Genomic DNA, 27,333 nt, shown 5'->3' with positions numbered 1-27,333 from the left:
TAAGCTATAGCTATAGTTGATGTGAGAAACAAACAATACGCTTTAACAAGTGCATGAAAGTGTATATTAATTTACTGCATGCCAGACAACAGAACTTGACTTTGACCTTTCTGAAAACATTTTGAAAGATCAGACAATTTATCTGAATCATATTCAGGTGCAACTAGTCAGGCGCCTGCTCAAGAGAATATCCCTTTGAACGTTCTTTGTTAGGAAGCCCATGCTGATTGCTGGAACATGCACTGGCTGGAAGCACTTAAGGAAGGATGCATTATGAGACCCGCTGGCTTGAAAGGCACAGTGCCCTGGTATCTTTATCAATGACACGTCAAAGTTTAAAGATGGGGGAGAGTTTGAGAGTTGGCAATAATTGTCAACAGTGGTGATTGGGTGCCTATTAGCCATGCTTGTTCAAGTAGCTGAAATGGAATTTCTGAGTGCAGTAAGTCCCCTACATACGAAACTTCAAGTTGTGAACTTTCAAAGATGCGAACATGCGTTCGCATGTCCAATCACGTAAACTAGTTCACATGTCCGGCGTACGTTTTCACGTGCCTGCATCCTCTGCAAGTGGTTGTGCTTTTGTGTCCTTTGCTGCACAGGACTGTATAGAGTACAGCAGTGCTCTACCATATCCCTCGTCCTCTCCTCCAGTCAGTAACTCTTCCTGCCTCTTCACTCGATGCCAGCCCCTGTGTGCCCGCTGTTGCGCTGTACTACTGTACTTTTCAAGGTCCTGTACTGTAAGATTAAAAATGTCTTATTTTGGGCTTCCCTGGTGGCGCAGTGGTTAAGAGTCTGCCTGCCGATGCAGGGGACGCGGGTTCGTGCCCCGGGAAGATCCCACATGCCGCGGAGCAGCTGGGCCCGTGAGCCATGGCCGCTGAGCCTGCGCGTCCGGAGACTGTGCTCCGCAATGGGAGAGGGCACAACGGTGAGAGTCCCGCGTACGGCAAAAAAAAAAAAAAAAAAAAGACTTATTTTTTGTGTTTGTTTTTAATGTATTATTTGTGTGAAAAGTATTATAAGCCTATTACGGTACAGTACTATATGGCCGATTGCATTAGCTGGGTACCTAGGCTAACTTTGTTGGACTTAACGAACGCACTCTCGGAACGGAACTCGTTCATATGTAGGGGACTTACTGTAGCAAAAGGCACCTGCTTTGGCAAAAGGGAAAACATGTGAGCCTCTGGTCACGGTCTAGCAGCGGACTGTGCCTAAAACAGATAAGGCTGCTCTAAAGCAAGTCGCATATGGGCGTGTGGTGGATGGATTAGAAACACTAAGAGGAAAATGTATCTAAGCCGCTGAGTACTTTCCTCAGAGACAGGACAGACTGGATAAACAGGAAGAAGCTTCAAAGTCACCAGTCCCGGCCATGAGTGCTCTCTCTACGGATCTCCTTTGCGGGATGTGACTGAGAGAGAAGTGGTCTCCACTGGCCAGGGACGCACGGGTTCTGGAATCTTACTTGCTGTGGGGCTCGAAGCACATCCTGGGCAACTGCTGTCGAGATGATGGCTCTTTTGTCCAACCTGTGAGGCCGCAGGGAAAGAGACAAGCCGGCCACCAACTGCACGCCCAGGTCCACGATGGTGACACGGTCATCCAGGACGGTCACCGTCTTCTCAGCCAGGATGGAGTCAGAGAGAGGTGACAGGACCTGCAGGGTCAGCGAGACACCTCAGTCTCTGCCCCTCACACCATTCAAAACTCCTTAACTGGTGTTTGCACCACCGTGTTCTCCCAGGTTTCCCGACACGAGTGCACGTATGGAAATTGTGTGTGTGAGTGTTACGCCCCTGTTCAATTATGCTCTCCAAGTGAAGGAGTTTTACAAGTATCATCTTGGTCCCTTTTCTTTACTTTGATTCACATCATGATAACAGCACTGTATTTTCAAAAACAAAAAAACCCAAACAAACCATGATTTAATTTAAAGGCAATAACTAAAACTTGCCCACCTGGGTACCAAGCACCAAAGAGTAACATCTTTCCAACAACTAATATTTAGGTGTGAAAATGGCAGAATTGTGGTAAAACTTTAACGGATCCGTGCTCGGCCATCTCTCCCCGCACTTATTCTTTTCCGTGGGCAGTTAGATGTCCACTACGGGCCGTTAATCACCATTGCGTGGGCTGTTGTGTCATCATCGGATAAACCAGGAAAGCAAAGTGGGAAAGAGAATCTTATTCTCCTTCTAAGAAACCACTCCGAATGCACCATCTAGCTTGCAAGCGGGGGTGACTAACAAGTGGAGAGGAATATCTAGGAGGCAGAATTTCTAGACCTGTCCTGCCCAAGAGGTCCCGCTTAATCTCTCAAACCTGTGACTATGATGAGACATCACCCTCCCGACTATGTTATAGGATATAGCATAGCTGGCCTTAGAATAGACAGGTTCTTCTGGGTTAGCCGGGTGGGTCCCCTGTAATCACACGGGCAGAGTGCTTTCCCTGGCTGGTGGAAGAAGGGAGAGTCAGAGAGATTCAAAGAGTGAGAATCTGGTGATGGAGAGGCCCCATGAGAAGGAAGGCAGGTGGCCTCTAGGAGCAGAGAATGAGCCCTGGCTGACAGTCCACAAGGAAACAGTGTCCTCGAGCCCACACTGCGAGGAACTGCATTCTGCCGGCAACCTGAGCTGGGAAGCAAATCCTTCTCCCAAGCCCGCACAGAAGCCCAGCCTGGCCCACACCCTGACCACAGCCTTGTGGTACAGTTGGCTTGGTACTCCAGGCTCACCTGGACTCCCCAGCTTCAGAACTCCGAGTTGATAAATTAGTGGTGCTTTAAGTTGGGAGACTGGTGGTGACTTGTTACATAGACATAGAAGAGTAATGAAAATATAATGTTGAGTACAGCTTTGTCAAAAATTAACTTTGGCAAAACCTAAAATCTGACTTAATTAGCTCTGAGCGTTTACCAAATTAACATTTTAATTTGTTATTCAAAAATGATGCTGCACTCTTTCTGCAGAATTATCCCGTCAACGTTGGCTAGAAAATAGTTTTCCTATTACTACAATAAAATGGAGAGCGCTTTTTATTAATTTTAGTGCAATACGTTTTATTTTTTAATTTCTTGTCCACTGTTAAGGTGAAACATAGCTAAATGTTTAATCCTCAAGTTCAGGAAAATAAAACTAGCTTTCACAGGTTCTACTGTCTCCTATCAGTGATACATGAAAAGTAAACTATCATATTGGGGGAAAGATTACTTAGACTGTGTGTTTAATTCAGCTTTGGTCAAAGAAATGAGATTTTTTTCTCAACACGAGATATAATTTGAGTCTAGATTGTTAGAACCGACGAACCCTGTTACTGCCCATGATTCTCTGACACAGGCGCACACCGCCCTGCACGACAGCATCTACCTGGACCCTTATCAATACAGACCGGGGCTGTGGGAGGCGGCGAGGGGCGGGTGCCTGTACCTGCACGGTGGTGATGCCCGGCTCCCGGCCCACCAGGGTCCTGCCGTCCTGTAGCTGAGCAATTCTCGGCTCTTCCACCTTCATGAAATCCATCACGAGGTCAGTGACGTCAAACTGCCAGTCGGGGCCCAGCATGTAGCTCAGCTGACCCGAGTCGGGTGACTCGGCCACGAACTGGGTGAGGACGCGCACGAGGGCGCGCTGATGCTGCAGAGAGCAGCCCCTCCCCTTCCTCTCCTCGTCTTCTTCGTCCTCGCTGTCTCTGGCGGGCCTGGGACACACACACGGCAGAGCAAACGTCATCGCTGCGGGGAGGTGTCTCGCGCCCCCCTCTGTCCTCATTCCCCGTGACTCTGCCCTGCTTGGTGTGAGCTGCTCACCATCGGGTCACCCGCCGTCTGCTCCTTCGTTCATTCCCCGGGCACTGTCTGGTGGTCACCGAGCGCCACGTGTACTGCCACGTGCTCGGAGCACAGAAGCCCAGCTCGGCCCCTGCCGCGCCCACCCAGCACCAGGTGGGGGGACCAGCCCCACACGGGCAGAGGCTGCATCTCTGTCCTGTGTTCTGGAAGTCTGCAACTTCATCACGATCCCCCGTGCGGGGATGAACTGGGGCTAGAGGAGGGAACGGGAGGTCTGGGATCAGAAGAGCCGTGTGGAGGCTGGCCTTGAGCCATCAGTCACTCCCACATGGGCACCTCGCCTTGGGAGTGGAGATGACAAGGACCCCCCTTACCGCCCTGCAGGTGTGCTTGAGGAGATGCAGGCCAGGTGTGACGACACCTGAGGGCGGCCCTCGTGAACCATCACCTGGGGATGGTGCCCACACCCAGCTCCTTCCATCTCTACAGAAGCAGCTTCCTCTGAGCTCCGGGCCCTAAAGGTGATCAGGATAGAGCCTCCTACCTCCCATCCGCCCTGATCTGAGTGGTCACCGACCCGCAGAGGTGTTGAAACTACTGAACCACGTCTGGCACCTGCGTCCTGGCTTCTCCCCCTTCCTCCTGTCCCCCTACTCGCCTACCCACACCTGCCCTGAGAAACCCTCTCTGGCTCGGTCATTCTAGAACCTTCTCCTCGAGATACACCTGTCCCGTGTCCTTTACGAAAGGACCTGGTTTGATGGCTGCTGACTGGTCTGTGGCCCTCGGTGGATGGGTCTTGGGTCAGGGGAGAAAGGGGCAGAGACTTATACGCGCTGGGTTAGACCTAGCGTGTGCCAGGTCCTGCCCTGCGTGCTCCCGTAAAGAGCTGACGTAAATGGGCCATGTGCCACCTGCCAGCCACACACAAGTGACCCACGTCACCTGCACAGGCCCCGAGGAACAGGGTATTCTAGGAGCTGATCTCGCCGGTGAGGAAACCGAGGCACAGAGAGAAGGGGCAACTGGGTCACAGCCACACAACCGGTCACCTCGACGCGGAGTCCAAGCCTGGCCGCTGTCCCTCTACTGGTGTCCTCTCCCTCTTTCTAAAGATTAAAAAAAAATTTTTTTTGCTGCACCGCACAGCTTGTGGGACCTCAGTTCCCCAACCAGGGATCGAACCCGGGCCCTCGGCAGTGAAAGCCTGGAGCCCTAACCACTGGACCACCAGAGAAGTCCCTTTCTCTCCCCTTTTATAACGGACTTCATTTCTCTTCACAACAGCCCTGAAGCGTGCTCCTGTTTCTACACGAAGAAACCAAGGATCAGAGCAGTTAACACGAGGCCCAGAGAGCTCGTTATTAGCAGTTTGGGACGAGCACCACATCACTTCTGAAACCCACTTTCTTAACAACATGTCACTCCACCTCCCTGAAAGGTTAACCCTCAAGGTTAGAAAAGTAAAACTGGCTTTCACAGGTTCTACCATCTTCTATTGGTGATGCACATAAAGTAAATTATCATACTGGGGGGAGATCGCTTAGACTGAGTTTAATTCAGACTTGACTGGTAAAAGAAATGAGATTTTTTTTTTCTCAACACTCTTTAAAATGGAAAAATTAATTTGAGTTTAGATTATTAGTTACAGGAAAAAAATTTCACCAGCACCTAGCAATTTGAGTTTCCCAAAGTGAGGGGTAAGTGTCCTTGCTGTTAAGTGAGATGATTTTAGGTGGCAGTAAAAACACTGACTGACATACAGAAAGGTTATTTCCATTTTATTTTTCAATCATCCTGATTATATCCCAGGGAACGTCTCTGTTTGGTGCCAGGCGATCTTTAAGGGCTCTCTGATACCTGCTAGTCTCTCCCAGCTCATAAAGACAAATTCAGACAAACAACTGTATCTACTCAGAATTTAATAAAAATATTTTATTTTCTTTGCATTAACTTTTACTAGTTGGCTATTTTTTGATAGTGATGTGGAGTTTCTCCTAAATAAATAGATAAAACTGAAAAAAGAACAGCAGTAAGTGTATTCTAGGTGGTACTCAAAAGTTGCAGTCTCATAAAAGTGGTGAGTGAATAAATGAAGTTTTAGAAATACCATATTCATAAAACAATTGCATTCTGTTGTGTTAAAAAAAACTTTAAATTTCGAGGTCATTTCAAATTCATTGAAAGTTTAAAAGATCATACAGGGAGGTCCTGTATACTGTTTACCCAGCCCCCCAGATTTAACATCTTGCATACCTGTGGTACAATACCCAGACCAGCAAATTGACGTTGGTACAAACCACAGAGCTTATTCAGATTTCGACAGGTTCATGAATACCCATTTGTGTGTGTGTGTATGTAGTTCTATGTGATTTTTATCACATGCAGCTTCATGTAACCATCACCATAACCGAGATACAGAACGGGCCCGTCACCACAGGGGTGGCCTGTGTACTGCCTTACACTTCTACACCACCTTTAACTCATGGCAACCACTAATCTTTCTCTTTCCTATATCATCATAAATGGTACCACACTGCAGGTAACCTTCTGAAGCACTGGTAAGGATGTGGATGTGTGTGTCACTGGGTGACTTAACACACTGCTGGTGGGAATGAAAAATGGAGCAGCCTCTCTGGAAAATAGCCTGGCTTCCTTTAAAACTAAATATGCCCTTGGGCTTCCCTGGTGGCGCAGTGGTTGAGAGTCCGCCTGCCGATGCAGGGGACGCGGGTTCGTGCCCCGGTCCAGGAAGATCCCACATGCCGCGGAGCGGCTGGGCCCGTGAGCCATGGCTGCTGAGCCTGTGCGTCCGGAGCCTGTGCTCCGCAACGGGAGAGGCCACAGCGGTGAGAGGCCCGCGTACCGCAAAAAAACCCAAAAAACAAACAAACAAAAAAAACTAAATATGCCCTTAACATACAACCCAACAATTCCCCTCTCGGGCATCTTCCCCAGAAAAATGAAAATCTACATTCATACAAAAGCTTGTATGTCAAGCTTTTGTCATAGTATCTCTATCCAAAATAGCCCCACACTAGAAAAAACACGTGTCCTTCCATGGACGCATGATTAAGCAAACTGTGATACTCCCTACCAGGGGATACACTCAGCAAAATAAATAAATGAATTATGGAAACATGCAACGACTGGGGTGGATCTCAAGGGAATTACGCTGAATAGAAACATGTCCATTCTTAAAGGTTTCATACTGTATGGTACTATTTACCAGCTAGAGAAAACTTTCTGCTTTCAAAGGGCTCAACTGATGGGTCAGGCCCACCTGGATAATCTCCATCTTTTAAGATTAACGGATTTAGAATTTTAATTACATCTGTAAAATCCTTTCACGGCAGTCCCAGATTTGTGCTTGACTGAATAACCAGGAGATGGGACTCTTGAAGGGATGTTATCTTTAGAATTCTGTCTACTGCACGATGTATCCTTTCACTGAATTCTTGGGATAACTCTATTCAGTAACTCTATTGTCATCTCCAATTTATAGATGAAGAAACAGGAAGAGAGGGGTTAAGTGACTTGCCCAAGGTCACACAGCTATACGTGAGAAAGCCAGGGTGAAACTCAGTGGCCTTATTGCAGAGCCCACAACTTAACCATTGTACTGTGCTTCATAGAGGATGGTTGGCATTTATAAGCAGGAAACTGAGGTAAGGTAGGAAAGAGGAACAGGGAAGTAGGGAATAGAAAAAGAGCTCTTCCCTTAGGGCTTCCCTGGTGGTGCAGTGGTTGAGAGTCCGCCTGCCGATGCAGGGGACACGGGTTCATGCCCCGGTCCGGGAAGATCCCACATACCACGGAGCGGCTGGGCCCGTGAGCCATGGCCGCTGAGCCTGCGCGTCCGGAGCCTGTGCTCCGCAACGGGAGAGGCCACAGCAGTGAGAGGCCCGCGTACCGCCAAAAAAAAAAAAAAGTACCATAAGAGCTCTTCCCTTAAATGCCAGGCCTTGTGCTAGGTGCTCCTTATGAGTTGCATCGTTTTACTGAATCCTAGCAACTATTCTACGAGGTAGAGATGATTATTATCCCTATTATAATCGCCTCCTGTCAAAGTAAGTACCCAAGTCAGATCCATCTGAACTCCGATCCCACTATTACCCACTGTGGATGCAGCTTCCCTAGGGCCTGGGTCCCTGAGGACGTCTGCCTCAGAGCGGAGCCCCAGGAACCTCAGAACCACAGTCCTCGATGAACTTCCTTCCCCCACCCCCTTGGTTCCTCACCTTCGGTTGGAAGCCACTGGGATCCTCCACCCTTTGATCTGGCTGAGCTCCGTATCGGAGATGTCGACCTGCAGGGGGAGTCTGGGCGCCCAGACGGTGACCTCTAACTGGGAGGTGAAGTGCTGGTGGGTGAAGTTCACGATCGTGTCCACTTTGCTCTTCATCTCCTTCCCATTCGCAAAAATCGAATCGCAGCCGTTGGAGACCTTGGGGGAGGGGACAGAATCTCCAGATGCATCAGCAGGAAAAAGCCCGTGAGAAACTTGACAATGAAAGTTCATGACCTGCAACAGCTCTGATTTATGAGACCCAAGACAACCAGGAGAACATGACTTGAACAGAAGGTAATTTGTAGGCACTAATTAGGGACAAACGCTGATAAACAGACTCCAGGAAAACCATTTTGTATTACGAACCACTGACAAGTAAAATCATAAACATAGTTTAATGGAGTTCCATAACCTTTGTTGCCTTTTGTGTGTGTGTTTCTCCCTTTACCTCACCTCCTTTATGTACTCAAACCACCGCTAATCAAACCCCACTTGCAACACACTTCACTCTTGCACCGTATCTGGAGATGCTTGAAAAGGTATCTATATGTTACTAAAACAACACTTCGGTCTAGCCATAAAGGGGATTTTTTTTCCCCTGAAAAACCAAGAGAGCTTTGCACTAGATTAAAATCCTTGCAGGAAAATACTCATGGAATGCACTAGAAATGTGGACGTAATTATTTTTGCCCCATTACACTATAATAATTTTGCAGGATGGAGGTGAGGACGCAGCATTTTGTTACGGACTTCTGACTCAGCACGCGGAGGTACGCTTCAGCGTGCATGCATTCGCGGGTTGGCTGTTAGACAACGTAAGCCCCCATTTCACTTCACGTCTTCCGGATAAGCAAGGAAAACGTTGATGACTTTCTCTCCTGGACCACCAGGAGAATGAATGTCTTTTACGTATGTATCTGGGTCGGGCGGGGGAGGGAGCAAAGGTCACGTTATGTGCAGAAGACACAAAACCAACACTCAGTTCAGCACAGAACCACAAAACTGCCAGGGGTCCACAATCTCATTTTACAGATGAAGAACCTGAGGCCAGCAATGCGACGTCACTGGCTGGAGGTCACACACTACTTTGAGGGGTACCGTGTGGTGCTGGGCTGCTGTCAGGACTCCCCAGCTCACCTGGAATGCCACCAGGCAGCCCGTTTTGCAAGCCACAAACGAAGACTGCAGTACCTGCAGCCCAGGCCTCTCTTCCAAGCCCGAGGTGCACACGTCCAACTGCCCCCTCCATGTGAACAGGTGAACGGCTCAGAGCAATGTCAGCAGTGCCGAGGTCGAAACTCAAAGAACAAACCTCCATGTTGTTCGGGACAAATGATCATCACCTCCCTCCTCCCCCCAAAAAAGGGCGTGAATGTGAACTTTCTCCCACGAGAAGGAAAAGATGAGCCTGGTTCACTGTAGAGTGAAATCAAAGACTGAGGAGAAGATAACTAACGAGATGCTTAAACCCCTTCCCGCATCAGCCTCGCAGACACAGGTTCCTGGCATTGCCACCTCACAATGGCACCAACGCCTTTAGGAATCTTTAAGCATAATTAACCAAGGCCACTAATGGGACGATGGGCAGAAATCAGTGACACTGACCTGATAACCTTGGGCCACAAAGCAATGAGCAGCCGTGCTGGAGGGAAACTGCGTCAGGCTGAGTTCATCTGGGGAGCCGCTTCCCCACCCTGTCAGAACTTAGCCTTCCACAGCCCCTTGCCCTCCAGGCTCTACTACCCTGAGCAGCAAATCTGCCCGCAGATGGCAGTGGAAAGTGGCAGCTAATGTGTTTCTCCCCCTGAAATTCCAGTGGGAGTTGAAAAAAGACAATTCAGGGGCTTCCCTGGTGGTGCAGGGGTTGAGAGTCCGCCTGCCGATGCAGGGGACACGGGTGCCCCGGTCTGGGAGGATCCCGCATGCCGCGGGGCGGCTGGGCCCGTGAGCCATGGCCGCTGAGCCTGTGCGTCCGGAGCCTGTGCTCCGCAACAGGAGAGGCCACGGCAGTGAGAGGCCCGCGTACTGCAAAAAAAAAAGACAATTCAATCACTTTTCGAAGCTTAAAAGAATCTACTTCGCCCGTCCCCTCTCTTTGTCTGCTTTACTTTTTAAAAGGGAGAAGAAAAACCATGAGGCGAGCAAATCAGCTGTCTTTTAGGGCATGTTGGAGGGATGTAAATCTGCATTATTGTGCCCAGGATTGTAAAGAGAGCAATCAGAACAAGATTTTCTATTAGAGCAGAAAATGGAATGGAGCGCCATGTTCTTATTTTCAATTCCTGCGATGGGGACCCAGTGCTGAGCCCGACTGCCCTTCCTTAAGTACTTAAAAAGGGGTGGAAGACCCATTCTAGAGAAACCCCTGCCTTCCCTCCAGAGCACTGCCCCGGGAGACATTCGCTAAGACCGCTAAAGACCCCTGCGCTCAGTGGCTACACGCAGACCCATCTCAAGAGAACAAGGCTCCTTACTGACAAGAACTCTACAGTGGATGCAGCAGGGGGCTCCGCCCTCAGCTTCCTCTGGCTCAGGTGGGCGTCACCTACTGCTAGAACTTTCCCCATCCTACCTTCTACAGTACAGACCTCAACTGTCCTGAATTTTCAGGATTATGATGATCTATATGAGATGTACGTATGTGTGCATGTGTTATTTCCTCTCGAAGGAATGGTTTAGTATTTGCTAATTCAGTGTTTGCAGTGACTTTATAAGACATAACTACTGCAAATAATGAGAATTAACTGCAGTAGGTACCTCTTATTGGTATAGGACCTCACTGCCTTCCCCTCTCAAAGCCTTAAGCCCCACAAATAACGCTGTGGGGCGGGCATCATGATTTTCATTTTACCTGGACCGAATCCAGTGTAGAGAAAGGGAACATCACTTCCCAGGGCTTCACCTGTGTGTAATGATGCCCGCCAGCCCCCAGGACTGCTGACGCCTGGCCCAGTGCTATCCCCCCTGCCTGTTCACGTCAGTCCCCGCCAGAGACTTCCCACGGTACACGGGGCAAAGTCCAAACTCCTGATCACAGCTTACAAGACCTAAGGACCTGGTACTACCTCCTTCTCCAGGCTCCCTTTGCGCTTCCCTCCCTGCCCACCCTGCACACACTCCCCACCAGTCCCCCATGGGTCTTCTCTCCCATGGCTCTCCTGAGCTTATCCCCCTCCGGAGGCCTTAGCACGATCTTCCTGTGACTGAGACCTGCCTGTCATTCAGGTCTGAGGCAGATATAACTGGTTGTCTACGGGCCACTCAATCACACACCAGCACCGCTGCCCCATCACATACACACACACACATCTTCCTTTTTTCTGTCCAGCCATATGCTCCTTGCCAGTGAGTGGCTTAGGGAAAGGCATGTGACACAATTCTGGCCAAGGAGGAGTGAGGAGTCTGCTGGGGATTCTGGGAAGGGCCTCCTGGCTTCGAGATGCCCAGAAAGTGGTCCCTCCTCCCACTGGATGCTGCCACATGGGAGGTGACAACAGGAGCTGCAATGGTGATCTCAGAGCCTAGGAGGGCTGGCCAAGGACCAGGCTGACACGGCGAGCATGGAAGGAGAGAAAGACGGAAGGAACCACATCCTCAGTGACCACCTGGATGGACCACCGGACCAGCCCACCTGGAACCACCTGACTTTTCAACTTCTTATCGTGTGTTTTTCTTTCTGTTGTTGTCAAAGCCATTTTGGTCCATGGTATTTTGTTACTTGCCACCGAAAGTGGCCTAAATGATGTAGGAACTCAGCTCAAATGTCACTTCTCAGAAGGGATTGCTTGAGTCATTTCTAATGTAAAGTTGCGCGCCCCTCACCTGGCCACTCTACTACTCTCCTCTATCTAATTTACTGTGTGTGCTACTATGTAAACTATATTTACAGTATTTCTGTGTTACTGACAGTATGTTATACTATTCATATTGCTTACACGATGTTAGTTACACTGGATTGCTCTATCCGTGTTATATTTCATGATTTACTTTTCAATATTTATCACTCTCTGCATGCTCCTGGTTGTTTATTGTTTCCTATCTCTGTTCTCCACCTGGAAGTGATCTGCTTGAGACCACGGACCTGTCTCCTCTTATCTCCTGTGTCTCCACTTCTAGCGCAGCGATGGCCCACATAAAGTGTTCAGTACATAGGTGTTCAATGTGAGTACGACACTGGTTTCCTCTGGGTCCCATTCATTCTTGTGCCCCAGGAGTAGCCTGCGTCTGGGTTAGAAGTGGGAGAAGGTGGCTTAGGCAGTGTTATGCTCTGGATATCATGAGAGGAGATAGGCTGGTAGAAGAAACCTAGTCCAAATCCTAAGGAAGTCTGAGGTCAATGAGATGAGAAATTTGGATTCCCCGTGGCGGATTCGGCCTTCTGGCTAGGAATTGAGAGACCTGACCTGTGTCATGTCCCACGGTGAGGGCGTGTGTGTTTTTGGAAGAGACAGCTAGACACTGCAAGGTAAAGATTAGATCAGGTTCCCACCACTCAACCAACAGATACCTTCAGGGCTCTCTGAGCCCCCGGAGGAAGCTGGAACAGCCAATGCCGTGAATCCTAGTATAAGAAGGGTTGAGGACAGGAACGTGGAGATTGAAAATGACGGCTCGTGCCAGGTTAATCTGTGAGCATGCGCCAGGTGGCCTGTCCATGTCCTTTTAGGAAGGCTGCCTTTGGAGGCTCATTGTTTTACTGTCAAATTACACTTTCACAGTTTCAGTACTTTAGAGTAATAGAGGCAAACGGTGGTCTCCCGATGTAAATATGTTTCCTTTGGGGATCTTGTGAGAGACAGCATTCGCTTCATTTTCTATTCAGGAAAGAAGCAAGAATTGAGTCTGTGTATCAGTGCCCTCCCTCTGAGTCTGCCAGACGGCTGAGGCATCTGTGTCTGCACCGTAGGAGCTGCCCCTGCTGTACAAGGCTTCCCTCTTAATTAACCCCTCCCCGTCTTGAGAAATGTGTTAGAAAGAAAAAACCTACATCATCACGGCAATGGAAGCAGTCTCTCTCCTTGGCAACTCGGTAAGAGAAGTTAAAGAAGGGTAAATGGTGTTTGTTTAAGGTAAATAAAGTGAAGGGAGCCTTCTGCAATGTTCGTAATGAAAATAAAAATGAAACAATGCCTAGTTCAATAGATAGCAGTGCATACAAATTAAACACTATGGATCCTACAATAAATTTAAACAAAATTTAAGAGAAAGGAAAAATAATCATGATATAATATTTAGTGAAAAAATGATGGAGTTAAAATTATATGGACACACTTATATAACTGAATCACTTTGCTGTACACCTGAAACTAACGCAACATCTTAAATCAACTATACTTCAATAAAATTAAAAATTTTTAGAATTATATGGACGCGTTAATACTAATTTTATAAATATATGTTATGTGTGTTTGTGTATTAATGAAGAATAAAAAGATTTGAGGAATGGGGGAAGCTATATAATCAAAGAGTATGTTTCTCACAAATTCACGATAAATGCTGAATTACATATTAAGATAGGCAAAGAGAAACTATGTAAAGAAAAAACATCTTTCAATTCAATTATCAAATCAAACATTTTGTATTTGTTACCAAGTTTAGCAAGTACATTTTGTCTGAGGAGCAGTGAGTACTCAAAAAATATTCGTTTTGCCTTAAGCTTTTATATCCCCAAGAAGTACAAAGAGCAAAAATCATAGCTGTCATGTATTGGGTGGTCACTATGCATCATGCATTGTTTTTAAAACTTTACATAGAATGATAGCCATTAAATCCTCCAGATATCCCACTCGTGAAGTGTTTTGTCCCTATGTCGTAGATGGGGAAAATGAGGCCCAGGAGAGACAGCTTGAGCAGAGATCACAGCTGGTGAGAGGCAGAGCAGGGATTCACACTCAGGTCCTCTGAATCGGGGGGCAGGGGGTCCTCAAACTGTGTGTTACCCCCTCTGTACAGCCCACAGAAGGAAGACCTGATTGGGAAAGGCAAGACCTCAATACACACGTTGGGATTTTTTAAATGAAACTCATCAAGGTGTAATTTCTGTTCAATGCACCATATCCGTTTGGAGGGTAGAGTTGGATGAGATTGACGGTGCATACGCTGTGAAACCACCGTCATGCCTGGACACAGAACACCCCCATCCTCCCGAAACATCCCTTGTGCCCCTTTTTGGTCCATTGCTCCCTCTGCCCTGGCCCCAGGCCACCACCGGGGTGTCAGTAAGCATGAGGTATCAATTAATTAGAGGCCAGCTTGATAGCTAGTACTCAAGACCAGGCAGAAGGAGCTGGAAGCAGCAGCTCGGTGCCTCAGCCTGAGGTCCAGTAACCTGGGTCCTTGTCCAAACTCTTCCCCTCATCATGCCTGAATAAGTCACTCTCCATCTCCGGGCTCAGATTCTGCATCCGTGAACCCATGGGTACCGAAGTTTCCAGCTTGGACTCCCTCCCATCCTATCATTGGAGGATGGAGAGAGCAAGCTCAGAGTCCCAGTGTATTTTGACATAGCTTTTCTCTGCCACAGATCCCTCATCTGTAAACTAAGAATAAATCATTCACTCATTCAGTAAATATTGATTTAATGTCAATGAAGACCCAGGAGCTGTCCTAGGTGCTGGGGATAGAGTGACGAACAATACAGTCCCCGCCCTGATGGAACTGACTGTGGAATGGGGGAGACAGACAAACCCAACACACACCTAGATATAAATGTAATATCAGGTAGCGAGATGGGCTTAAAAGGAAAATCAAACAAGGTAAGAAAGCAGTGACAATGGCTTTAGTTAGAATGGGCAGGGAAGGCCTCCCTGGAGAGATCACATTTGATTAGAGGCCTGAATGAAGTGAGGGAGTGAGTCACGAGCACATGCAGAAGATCAGGAAGTGCAAAGGCCCTGAGACAGGCGTGTTCTTGCCATATTCAAGGACCAAAAAGGAGGGCAAGGGAGCCCAAAAGTAGCCAGGGGGGCTGGACTGTACTCCACTGTGTAAGTATAATGAGAAGCTGTGGGGTTCGCGCCCAAGGAAGTAGCATGATTGGACGATATAACAGAATACCTCTAGCAGGAGTGGCAGAAGGGGAGCCCATGCGACAGAGACGTGAAAGAGGTTCCCATCAGGGTGGTGTGATGCAGGGAATGAGATGTGGTCAGGGTCAGGATGCCTCTGAAGGCAGCCCTGGCAGGAGCTGCTGCTGGAGTGGCTGTTGGGTGTGAGAGAAGCAGAAGCCACAGATGACTGCTAGGTTTCTGGCCCGAGCAACCAGAAAAATGGCATTGCCATCCCTGTGATAAGGGAGGCCTGCAGGAAGGCAGATGTGGGGAAGAGAGAAAGAATCCGGAGTTCCATTTCAAAAATACTAAACGTGAAATGTTTATTAGACATCTGAATGAAGACGCGAGGTAAGAAGTTGGAAGCACAAGTGCAGAGTCCGTGGAGAAGGGCTCAAGCTGAAGAAATAAACTTGGATTATGCCAGCAAACGCAGTATTTAAAGGCAGGAGATTGAATCATAGCCCACATTTCAGCTTTGAACCTGCTAACACTTAGAGCTCACGGATATAAGGACCTGACAACATGGGGCCAATCTGTTAAAAAGGAAAAGCCAGGGGGACTTCCCTGGCGATCCAGTGGTTAAGACCCCGTGCTTCCACTGCAGGGAACTCGGGTTTGATCCCTGCTCAGGTTCGATCCCTGCTCGTGGAACTAAGATCCCACATGCCACGCGCGGCATGGCCAAAACATTTTTAAAAACTGAAAAAAGAAAAAGAAGGAAAGGCCAGAGAGAGAGAATGGTATCTCAGAGGTAAGTGGTGAAGATTCTCCGAAGACAGGGTGGGATTGATATCAAACACTGAGAGGAAGTCGAATCAGTTGTGGACTGAAAGCTAACCATTGGAATTGGCCGTGAACCCTGGAGACCCTGACAAAGGGACTTCGGCGGAGAAGAGGAAAACTTCTGATGGTGTGGGTTCATGACAGAATGGGAAGTGGGGGAATGTGATACGGAAAGCTTTTGCAAGGACGCTTTCCAGCACGGGACACAGAGAAATGAGACAAGGGATGATAATTCCTGCCCTAAGTGTTAAATAAGATGCACCACAAAAATCACTTAACAGACAGCAAGTGTCTTCTGAGGGCTGATCTTTGGTCCAGCTCTTCCATGCTAAGTCGACACAAGAGTTTCCAGCGTGCACTGTACAACCCAATGGCCCCGTACTAATGCCAAACTCACCAAATACCCACTCTGAGTTCGGAGACTGAGATGAGAGAAGAAATGAGTTGCCTGTCACCTGGAGCTTCAGGCAGAAAACAATCAAAGAAAATCACCATTTCCTGGGCTTCCCTGGTGGCGCAGTGGTTGAGAGTCCGCCTGCCGATGCAGGGGACACGGGTTCGTGCCCTGGTCCGGGAAGATCCCACATGCTGCAGAGCGGCTGGGCCCGTGAGCCATGGCCGCTGAGCCTGCGCGTCTGGAGCCTGTGCTCCGCAACGGGAGAGGTCACAGCTGTGGGAGGGCCGTGTACCGCAAAAAAAAAAAGAAGGAGACATCAAGGAACATTTTCGGGACCGAAAGGTGAAGATAAGTGAGGAATCCTCTTACATATGTATGACCTTTCTCTTCAGCCCACGGCAGGGGGACAGATGGGAAGGAGGAAGGAGGGGTACACCTTTAAAGACGAAACCTGACACATACAGCGTTTTACAATTTATCCCACTTGACAGTCTCTCTCTCTCTCTCTCTCTTTTTTTTTTGGCCGTACCACATGGCTTGTGGGATTTTAGTTCCCTGACCAGGCATTGAACCTGGGTCCTCAGCAGTGAGACCACAGAGTCCTAACCACTGGACCGCCAGGGAATTTCCCCCTCCACCTGACATTCTCAATTGCGTCATGTGGTACATTTCAGTGCCACACCCAACACTGCACCCTCACCCTCTGCCTTGTGAATTTGTGGTTCCCCCCACCAGAGGTAAAATATGCTTTATCTCAACGATGTTGGGTTTGGGCAAATGACTCCTTTTGCCCAGCAGAATTTTAACAAAAACTTCTCCATAAAATACTGAAAACACAGAACAGGGAACTCTGCTCAATATTATGTAACAACTTAAATGGGAAAAGAATTTGAAAAAAGAATAGGTACATGTATATGTATAACTGAATCACTTTGCTGTACACCTGAACCTAACACAACATTGTTCATCAACTCTACTCCAACATAAAATAAAAAGTTTAAAAAAAACATAATTAAAGGATTGGGTTTGCCCTCTTGGTGTCTGCAACCTTGATGAGGTGAACCCCAGCTGATCTGAAGACCTGTGAGCAATAAAAAAAAGCTCGTGGTGGCATGTGACTAAGATACTGGGGCTGTCTGTTATGCAGGTGTAACTAACTGATACAGTCTATGACAATGTGTCTCAAATAGTGTTTGAAGCACAACCCACATTAGAAAATACATCTTACAGTAGGACCAATACACAAAAAGTATACATAAAGGCAAAAGCCAAAGTTTCATGAAAAAATACTTAACCTCATTACTTGCCAGTCACTCTGAATTTTCTCTTCTGTTTTATCCCATCCCATTCTATTCCACTCCACTCCACTCTTTGCCATTCCAGTCCAGTCCATTCTATTCCTTCACTTTTTACAAAATGCTGGTGAGATCCCATAAAAACTGGCCCTTAATCTGAAAAAAATCCTGCACTGGAGCATTGTGGGAAAGTTATCCTTTACCCATTTTACAGATGAGGAGACTAATGCTCAGTTAGGTCACCTAGCCAGTAACGGAGGGCCAGTGTCCCAAGCGGTGTATTCTGACCCAACACTGTCCTTTTCTATTGGTCAAATAGCTGCTGCGGTAACCGCTGATCCCCTCTCTATATTCAGTTCATTCTTAGTTTTCACTTAAAAGTATTCTTAAAATGAGGGGCCTGGCTTATCCTCTGCTTGATAAAAATCAGAGACAAAATCAAGTCAGCCAAGTTCCAGTTGCAGTTCAGAGAGGTAGACGGCTGAAAAGAGCACTTCTCTTGCCCTTACCAAACTGCAAACTAAAAGCTTTTCTTAAACCCATCGGAGAACTGCTGATGCAGGGCTACAGACTAACCTGGAATCTGGAGACAGACACATGCCCACAGGGAGGAAGAGAAATCGAGCATTTGCTTCCCCAGGGTGGACCCTGCTGGATGTCACATAAGCTAGAAAAAAAAGAATCCAAGGGAAAAACTGTACTGACTTGCTAACGGCCCCGCAGGGGCTGGTGTGAGTGTGAAGCTTTAGAGCCTGTAAACAACGGAGCTTGTAACCCCCAGGCTTGCTGTACGAATCCCATCGGGCCCTCAAGGGAAGAGCTAGCAGCATCCCCGGGACAGCTGGCTCAGGAGGGGGACAGCAGCCACTGCGGAAACTCTACACAGTTCCATATCCTCTGTCTCCCCTATGGGGCAAAAGTCTCAGTCTTTAGGCAGAAGTGTAATAAAAACTACCATTTAGGGCACTAGGGGGATTCCGTTGTATCTAAAGTAACCAGTTTGAGTTAAATTTAAGCTGTTTTGTTAAAAAGAGGCCTGCCTGACTCTAGCAAACAGCTATGTGCTCCTGGTGACTAAGTTCCCTCATTAAAGTTTGTACAATAAGATTTATACAATAAGAAGCTCTAGGACATAACAGCTCTCCTGTCCCCAGTGGGTCCCCAGACTATGCTTTCGCTGGTCAGAGGCATCCCCCTCTCTGAGTCATAACTGTCTACCCCTTCCCTTCGATAAGTAAACATACCACCTCCATCATCTTTTTTTTCCCCTAGAACATTACTGAAGTGTGCTGAATAATACCGTGTGATTCTGAGCAGGTAATTTAACCTGAGTTTCTGCTCCTTCGTCGGTAATGTCAATTGGCCTTCAGCTGGCACAAATACAGCATTTGCCTATAACATACCTCTTTCTTTTCTCAATGTCCCATGCAAACAGCAGTTGGGTTCTAAAGTTAACTGAAGCAAAATTGCACCCAACCAGTATTATACAAGAAAATCCCTATTTTCATTCACCAGGCACACTGGTGATTTTTAATACATTGATTTTTAATACAAAAAATATGTAGTAACATGTATGCATAAGATATATAGATAGATAGAGATATAGATATATAAAACATATATATATATAAAACTACAGGTAGCATGCAATTGTACAGATGGGTGGTATATGCAAATTACTCAATTATTTCTCTCTGCTCAGAACCCTCGAGCAATTTATAGTGTGTTGGCTCTCCCTGTGTGCTTTCTCACCTACACCTTCTGTAAAAGTATCTTCCAGTTCTTCTAACATTTCATTAGTCAAGCGTTTCTTGGAGGCCTCAGTTCAGTCTTTAATGTCTTCCTGAAGGCAAGAGGTCATTGACACCATCACCATGACTCACTTGCTTGGCCACCAGAAGAAGGCATCACACACCTCTGGAAGATGGGGAGACTCTTCTTGTTGTGCTCAAGTGCCCCCCACCAGTTGTGCCAACATACACTGACGAATACTTTACCAGGCAGAGGAACAGAGATAACCAGATTAAAAGATGCACAGTTTCTACCCATATATGTGTATATGTATGCATGTAAGTGTAAGGACACCGCGTTATTTGGGGCCAAATGCATATAGTTGAATTCTCAAGAGTTAAACTATTCATGTGGTACAGCTCCAAGCCCTTTGGGCCCCTCATACAATCATGGACACAAAGCCAAACATTAGAACTGAAACCAAGTGGCAGTGATTGGGTCTACTGACAACGGTGCATGTTGCTTACACAGTCTATAGACTATCATAAAAAATGGATATGCAAAGTCAAGCAATTCTCATGAAGATTTCTAGGAGGTAAGTCCATGGATCTTGGCTCGAGGAACCTTCTATCCACCTTTGTACCTTCATAGACTCTGACTTAATATAGTAATGCTTACTTCTCTGCCCCTCCTAGATGATAAGGCAAGCCTTTAAGGACAAGCATGTTGCCTTATTTAATTTTCTGCAGCTCAGGCTCGTGGCACAAGGCCTGCTACCTTGTAGACATACGGGAACTACGCAGAATCAATGAGAGAGGAAGTGCTCTGCTCAGGATCGTACAACCAGGAACGGGAAGGTCTTGTGAGCCCCTCCCGCCTCACCCATCCATCATGCCCATCACTACACTGAAAGCTCCACTCTAAGGAGATTCCTTAATTCACTGTCAAGTTCTGATCATGAGGCTTTGCTCTCAGGCTCCTTTATTCTTATCAATTCTTTCTTCATGCAGATCAGTCTCACCTCCCTAGTTGGACCATGGCTGGGATGTTATTTCTTCCTCTCTCCGAAGCAGTGTGCCCAGCACCCAGCCCGGAACTGACTGATCGTCCAGGCCTCCCAGCAAAGGCAGATCTCGGAGCCAGCGTGGGCAGAATGGAGACCACTGCGCTTCGTCCCTTCCTAGCTCATCCAAAACACATGCCTTCCTTAGAGAATCTTAAAGTCTTGGTGCTAAAAAAGACCTCAGAGAATGCAACTCTTGCGCAGCCCAGAGAGGACGAGGATCCATGTCAAAGGCACAGAGAGGTCACAGAGAGTCTGAGGTTAACACTCAGTGATGATACATGCTGGGTTCCCGGCAGGGCTTTGAGGACATAAAGCAAACCCAAGTGTCTCTGCCCTCGAGGAGGTCTTTGTGGAAGAGACAGACTCCTGTGCAAAATACTGTCAAAAACAGTGACTGGGGGCTTCCCTGGTGGCACAGTGGTTGAGCGTCCGCCTGCTGATGCAGGGGGCACGGGTTCGTGCCCCGGTCTGGGAAGATTCCACATACCGCGGAGCGGCTGGGCCCGTGAGCCATGGTCGCTGAGCCTGTGCTCCGCAATGGGAGAGGCCACAACTGTGAGAGGCCCGCGTACAGTAAAAAAAAACAAAAAACAAAAAACAGTGACTGGTAGAACAGTAAGGTTTGTATGGTGTTTACAAGATGGTCGGGCCTCATTGGCTGCCTCCAGCCCACCAAACTTCAAGTCACCTTCGTCCGAGATGCTCAGGACAGCCCTCCACAACAGACCCACGGACAGCCGCTCCCACCCAGCCTCGTCTCCCCGCTCATCGGCAAGCATCACGGGTCAGCTCCTGCATTCTGCTTGTTGGGTCACCTCCACGATAAACCCCCAATCAAATCACGTTCAACAAGGTGTGATTGTACCCTGACAGGCGAGTGCTTCCAATATCGTGCCCCTTATGAAAACCACGCCAGCAAATGAGGCCCAAGATGATGGTTTGTTGTAAAGTTTAGCATACGCTTATCTGGGAAATGTGTTCATTTTAGCTTTTTACCCCTCAACATTGGGAGAGTTTCAAAGCACCACGAACGCTTTTGAATTTAGGAAAAGATCCAAGCACTTCCTAGTCATCAAACGGTGGCCCCGGAGGGATTAAGAGCTGTTCATCTGGTGAGAGCCCAGCATATCGCGCTGCCCAGCCTCCTGCACTAGCTCTGACTGCAGACACTGAACCTGGTGGACAGAAGTGCTGGGAACGAGGCTCCATCGGCACAGGAGTCACAAGCTTAGGTGTCCGGGGTTTAAGCATCAATTAGTCACATTAAAAAAAGGCATTGTGGCAGGATGAGCATATTCTCAGGGGAATGAGGGTCTGCAGGGTTTGTGTTTTCCAAACTTATCTTGAAAGTACTTCTGAAAATTTCCCTAAGAAAAGAAACTTTTCTATCAAAGAATGCTGTGAACTGAGACCTCAAGGTATAAAAACCGGCAGCTGAGAGTTTTTTAATCTCTGAGGCTCCAGGGGAAGGGAAAAAGAAAAATGCCAACGATGACCTCACCAATTTCTCCAAAATCAGAATGTAGAAAAGAGGGGGGTTGAAAGGCGCAAGCGAAGATCTGGCAGAGATGAGACTGGCTCAGCCCTGCCAAGAGAAGCCTGGGCGTCCAGACTCACACTCTCGGCGATTTCCAGAGAGACCAGCAAATCATACCCCAGCCAGGCTGAGCCAGTCACGGAGGAAGGGGGGAAGCACAGCAATGCCTCAGCAGCACAGAAGTCCCTGGAATTCACCCCCTTGATCAACTTGGAGTCCTTGCCAGTGTGACGTGGGCTAATTAAAATCCTGGGTATAAAAATTCCAGTCTGAACAGCTTGAGAAGTAGCCCCCATGGTGAAATTACAGCTGTTCTTACACTATGTGACTCTGCCTTGTGAAAACCTCTACCTATGTTAGCAATGAATTAAAATAATTGCATCTAATACATTGGTCTAATCCATCTCACTTAATACAACTAACTTATCTAATATATTTGTAATAGATTTCAGTTTACCCGTATAACTCACCCAGATTGTTTTCAGCACAATTGGCTAGGGATGGTGGAACTTCCAGGGATTGACTCAACATATGGGGAGGGGGAAGGGTAAGCTGTGACAAAGTGAGAGAGTGGCATGGACATATATACACTACCAAACGTAAAATAGATAGCTAGTGGGAAGCAGCCGCATAGCACAGGGAGATCAGCTCGGTGCTTTGTGACCGCCTGGAGGGGTGGGATAGGGAGGGTGGGAGGGAGGGAGACGCAAGAGGGAAGAGATATGGGAACATATGTATATGCATAGCTGATTCACTTTGTCATAAAGCAGAAACTAGCACACCATTGTAAAGCAATTATACTCCAATAAAGATGTTTAAAAAAATAAAATTAAATTAAAATTACAATTAAAAAAACAACAAAAAAAAAACAATCAAATCCCTCCTGGCCCAGGGAGGTGACATAAATGGGGAAGGTGGGTCTGCTGTGAAGGTCAGGGAACTTGGGGATGGTGAAAAACTTGAGGGAGCACCCCAAACCCTGCCCAAAGGGGACAGCAGCTACTACCTTGAGCCCACCGCTGCCACTGCCCTGAGCCCACAGCTACCACATGGGCTGTGTTCAGAGACCTCTGGACTTCGCGAGAGAAACGGAATTCCAGAGCTCTGGTGAAATCTACTAATGTTTGAATGTTGGCATCTAAGTATATACATTTTCAAAGTACTTTGCTCTGTCTGGGGGCACGTCTCGGGGTCTGGATTTGCCTCAAGGCCTATCATTTTATGACCTTTGGCCTAAGGACATCCTGATACGGATGACAGGATGCAGAGCAATGGCACAGAAATGTTGTTTTGGTTTTTTTCTCCCTCCAATATATCAAACTTTGAGGTCCACATCACGGCCTCATTAGCATCATGCTCTTCAATGCTTAACAAAACTTTTGCTAGTTCCCCACAGACTTTACCAGCAATAGGAAATATGTTCGTCTCACTTGCCAATGCAAATCACTTCTTAGCTGCTGCTCAAGGGACCTCTGCTGGAGAAGGAATCTGGGCTGTCGAAGGACGGAGTGCTGGGATTGATTAGTGATGTCTGGATTGGCACATGACAGGAAGTGGGGTCTTATCACAAGTTTTGTTTTTTCTATATTATTTATATCCTATTTATGAAACCAAAATGCTTTGGCCCAATATCCTTAACCAAAGTCCCTTCTGTCCCAACCCAGGCCACAGTGCAAGCACTGGTATCAGAACTGGAAAATCCTTCAAGATCCTCGGTATCAGTCTTTCACTGAAAGGGGCTGTCAGGAAAGGCACATGGAAGTCTACCGTCCCTATGAGTGGGCTTCAGACACAGACAGTCTCAGCATACGGCCACCGACTGCTCTCCCTACAAACTCTGCTCACAGGAAAAGAAGTCAGAGTGTAACCCAAATATTTATTAAGTGTCAGACACAAAGGATGTCAGGAAGCCGTGGATAAATTCATCTCTCTGAAAGTATTCCCTGGGGAGTGACACGATTGAAACCCTTGATTATGGAAACTGCTCTGTTGTCCAGAGCATTAAAAGATGACTATAGGGCTTCCCTGGTGGCGCAATGGTTGGGAGTCCGCCTGCTGGTGCCAGGGGACACGGGTTCGTGACCCGGTCCGGGAAGATCCCACATGACGCGGAGTGGCTGGGCCCGTGAGCCATGGCCGCTGAGCCTGCACGTCTGGAGCCTGTGCTCCGCAACGGGAGAGGCCACAGCAGTGAGAGGCCCGCTTACAGAAAAAAAAAAAAAAAAAAAGACTATATTAGGGCAATCGCTTCGGGCTGAGGCCTTTCATTTTAAAAAAAAGCCTGTTAAACTGAGCTTCAGAAGTGGTCAAAATGATCTGAAACATCTGCAGAGGGGCCCTTTAAGAAGGGTAAGGCAAGCTGCAGGGGGGAATAGGAGTGGAAAGCAGTGCTTTGAAATCTGAGACCGTCTCTTTGCATTTAAACCTGAAATGTCTCCAGGCAAGAATCCAAGAGTCCTTTAGAAGGAATACACTGCGTATATACATTGAATATAAATGATCATTGCCTGCTGGAAGCCCGTCCCTCTTGAAAATGAATTAGAAGAGATATGAGCCCATTTGTTTAGTAGGTGGCTACGTAATCCAGTCCATCCGGTCCCAGGAAAACCTTATCCCGTTGTTTCTGACTGAGACAGAATCTGTATTTCCACCTGCTGCTAAAGGCAGCATTACTTTCTCAAAGTCCATCTCAGCGTAGCGATATATATCAATAAAGCATGAATGAATTGCTCATGCAAGACTCCTGCATATTCCGGGGAAAATGGGTGAGATTCTCCGAAGACTTCTCTCATCTACGCTCACTGAGTCTCTGCTATACGAGGGAGTCTTGGCTGAAGAAGTCAGTTCTAGCTCTTTGTGGGATTTCTTCTTACGTTCACCAGTTCCTAACATCCCTGAATGTCCCTCTAGACATCTGAAATGTTTCAGAGAGAAGAGGGCTACGTTTTTATCTTTGGAAAGTAATCTTAATCTTAGGATATGTATAAAATAAGTCAGTGTACGGATAATCCCAAAGTAGGGGGGAAAGAAGCCTGCCCCTGAAATAGGCACCCTAAGTTCACAGGGCTAAGTTCCCTGTGAAATTGGGGTGCTCTCTGTAAAGCGGGGGCCGAGAGCCAAGCTTCCTGGGGTCAAACCCCAGCCCTGGCACTTAGCAACTGGGTGACCTGTATTTGGGCAACAATAATTAAATGCCCTGTGCATCACTTTTCTTAGACAGTTAACGTCTAAAGTTTATTTAAATGAGGGGGAGGGGCAATATAGGGGTGGGGGAGTGTGAGGCACAAACTACTGAGTATAAATAAGTTCAAGGCTGTATGTACAACACGGAGAATACAGCCAATATTTTGTGATAACTGTAAATGGAAAGTAACCTTTAAAAATTGTATAAATTAAAAATTTTTTTTAAAATTAAGTGTATTGAAATGATTTGAGTGTCTTTAGGAAACTCAATGAATTTGAATACGAAGCTGATCCATTCTGCCCACCATCAAAGCTCACGGAAGGAGTTTAAATTGTGAACCAAGCCCCCAAACATCAAGGATAAATGTGCCAGGAGACAGAGGCACAGCGGCCGTAGTTGACCCTGCCTGATATTCGAAACACAGTCACAGACCTGATACTGAGCAGGACCCTGTGGGCTCCTGGGCACAAAAGCCTTTCTGTGTCCCCCATTTCTTCATTACAGGAAATAGGCTTCATTCAGCCTCCGTGACCTTCCCTGAGTTCCAACGGGCAGGTTCAAGCAGTTGTTAGTAAAGGAAGAGATGGGATGCAGAGACAAGGGAGGAGCAGTCAGGAGACAAGAGTGCAGCCTTGGGGCAGGTCCTGGCTCCCCCTCAAGGGATACACAGAACAATATCTTTGAGCCGTTTTGCAGATACTGAAACCCCCATCAGGTGGGAGAAGTTAACTGTCGGCTGCCCACAAGCACGGAGACCCCAGACCAATAGGAACCAGAAGGTTGATGATGCCGACTCCCGGGTACCGCCCCACCAACCAATCAGAAGAAGGTCCACGAGCTGACCACGCCCTCTTTGAGCCATTGCTATAAAACTCCTCACTACCCCCCTCCAGGTCAGGACACACAGTTTTGAGGGCATTAGCCCGTTGTGGCCCCCTTTGCCTGGCAAAGCAATGAAGCTATTCTTTTCTGGTGCGCCCAAAACTCTGCCTCCGAGATTTAATTCGGTGTCGGCCCAAGACCTCAGTAACACCATCTCCCCAGTGCGGCTCTGTTTACTGAGGGCCCGAAGCCGGGCGGCTGCAGATCTACACTGGCTAGTCCCAAGGTCTCTCTGCATGATGCCCAAACAATTCCAGAATGTTAGTTCTTCATTAGAGATGCTAAAGACAGAAAGGAACAAAAGATCTCATTAATATTGAAATCTGAACGATGCTGACAGGAACAAAAGGTTGGGGATGGAGCAGTATCTATCCTCTGGCCAACAGGAAATATATGACACATCTCCCATCAGAATGGAACAATGCAAGTCCAAATTACCAGCAACAAGGAGGACAAAATTAGGCAATAACGTCCAAACTGCCTGACAACTTATTCTTAGCTGCCTGGCTCCTGGTGACGGGTGAAGGGGAGGAAATTCATGCCGAGAAACAGAAGAACGGTGTTTCCTGTAGGCATGTTTGCCGAGCCTTGCCAAAAGAGAAAGAAATGGGCTTAAACCACTTTTGGATTTTTCTCCATCTCCTTCTAATGACATCAGGACCCGTCTGAGGGTTTCTCCGGAAGCCCGTTGGAGCCCACAGCAGACAAGGGCCCTTTGGAGATAAGTCAGTGCAGAGAGACTGTCCTGAACCTATTTCATCAGCACTGCGGGATCCCAACAAGGTCCTCAATCCCACCCCCCAGGTGCCTGGGCCTCACCTTCCATTAGGTTGATCTCCTCCTACGGTGCAGGACACGTGGAAGATGAGAACCACAGCCCCCGGGCAAAACGCGTCTGCACATCTCTTTCAATTGGATGACTTGCCAACAATCAAAAGTCTTACATAAAATGTGGACTTTCAGAAACACCTGTCTTTAATTCTGTCTTTACAGGAGAGAGGAAATAGAAAGGGACTGTGTGTCCACTTTTCGGTACCATGAATTCGCACACGCAGTGGACTAATGCTTACTCACCACCCACTGAGCCCAGACACTTAAACCTCTCCCGCCTCAGTTTCCTGGGCTGTAAAATGGGCATAAGAGTAGTACCTACTCTGTCGGGGTGCTGGGCGGTCGGGGGCTGCAATGTGTAAAGAACCAGTGGACCAGAGTCTGGCGTGGTGTCACCGTGGGCTGTGGCTGTTCTCGCTGCTCCTTCTAACAGACCCTTCGGGGCAGGAAGACAAGTGAGACACGGACCTGCCCTCCAGGGGCAA

General features: G+C 47.7%; 1 protein-coding gene across 4 annotated transcripts in view; it reads right to left on the bottom strand.

Moving 5' to 3' along the window:
- Window positions 1-27,333, bottom strand: part of TMEM132B (transmembrane protein 132B) — a 409,658-nt gene that overhangs the window by 6,024 nt on the left and 376,301 nt on the right. For all 4 annotated transcript variants that reach the window (XM_067701186.1, XM_067701185.1, XM_067701184.1 and 1 more), the window contains 3 exons: window positions 8,041-8,246; window positions 3,438-3,708; window positions 1,475-1,666 (listed from right to left, as the gene is read on the bottom strand). In XM_067701186.1, coding sequence (XP_067557287.1) covers window positions 1,475-1,666; window positions 3,438-3,708; window positions 8,041-8,246 — 669 coding nt within the window. The remainder of the gene's footprint in view (window positions 1-1,474; window positions 1,667-3,437; window positions 3,709-8,040; window positions 8,247-27,333) is intronic.

Source organism: Pseudorca crassidens, chromosome 12 (assembly GCF_039906515.1).
Source record: "Pseudorca crassidens isolate mPseCra1 chromosome 12, mPseCra1.hap1, whole genome shotgun sequence".
NCBI classification, from domain to species: Eukaryota; Metazoa; Chordata; class Mammalia; order Artiodactyla; family Delphinidae; genus Pseudorca; species Pseudorca crassidens.
This window is presented reverse-complemented; position numbering and strand designations above follow the sequence as displayed.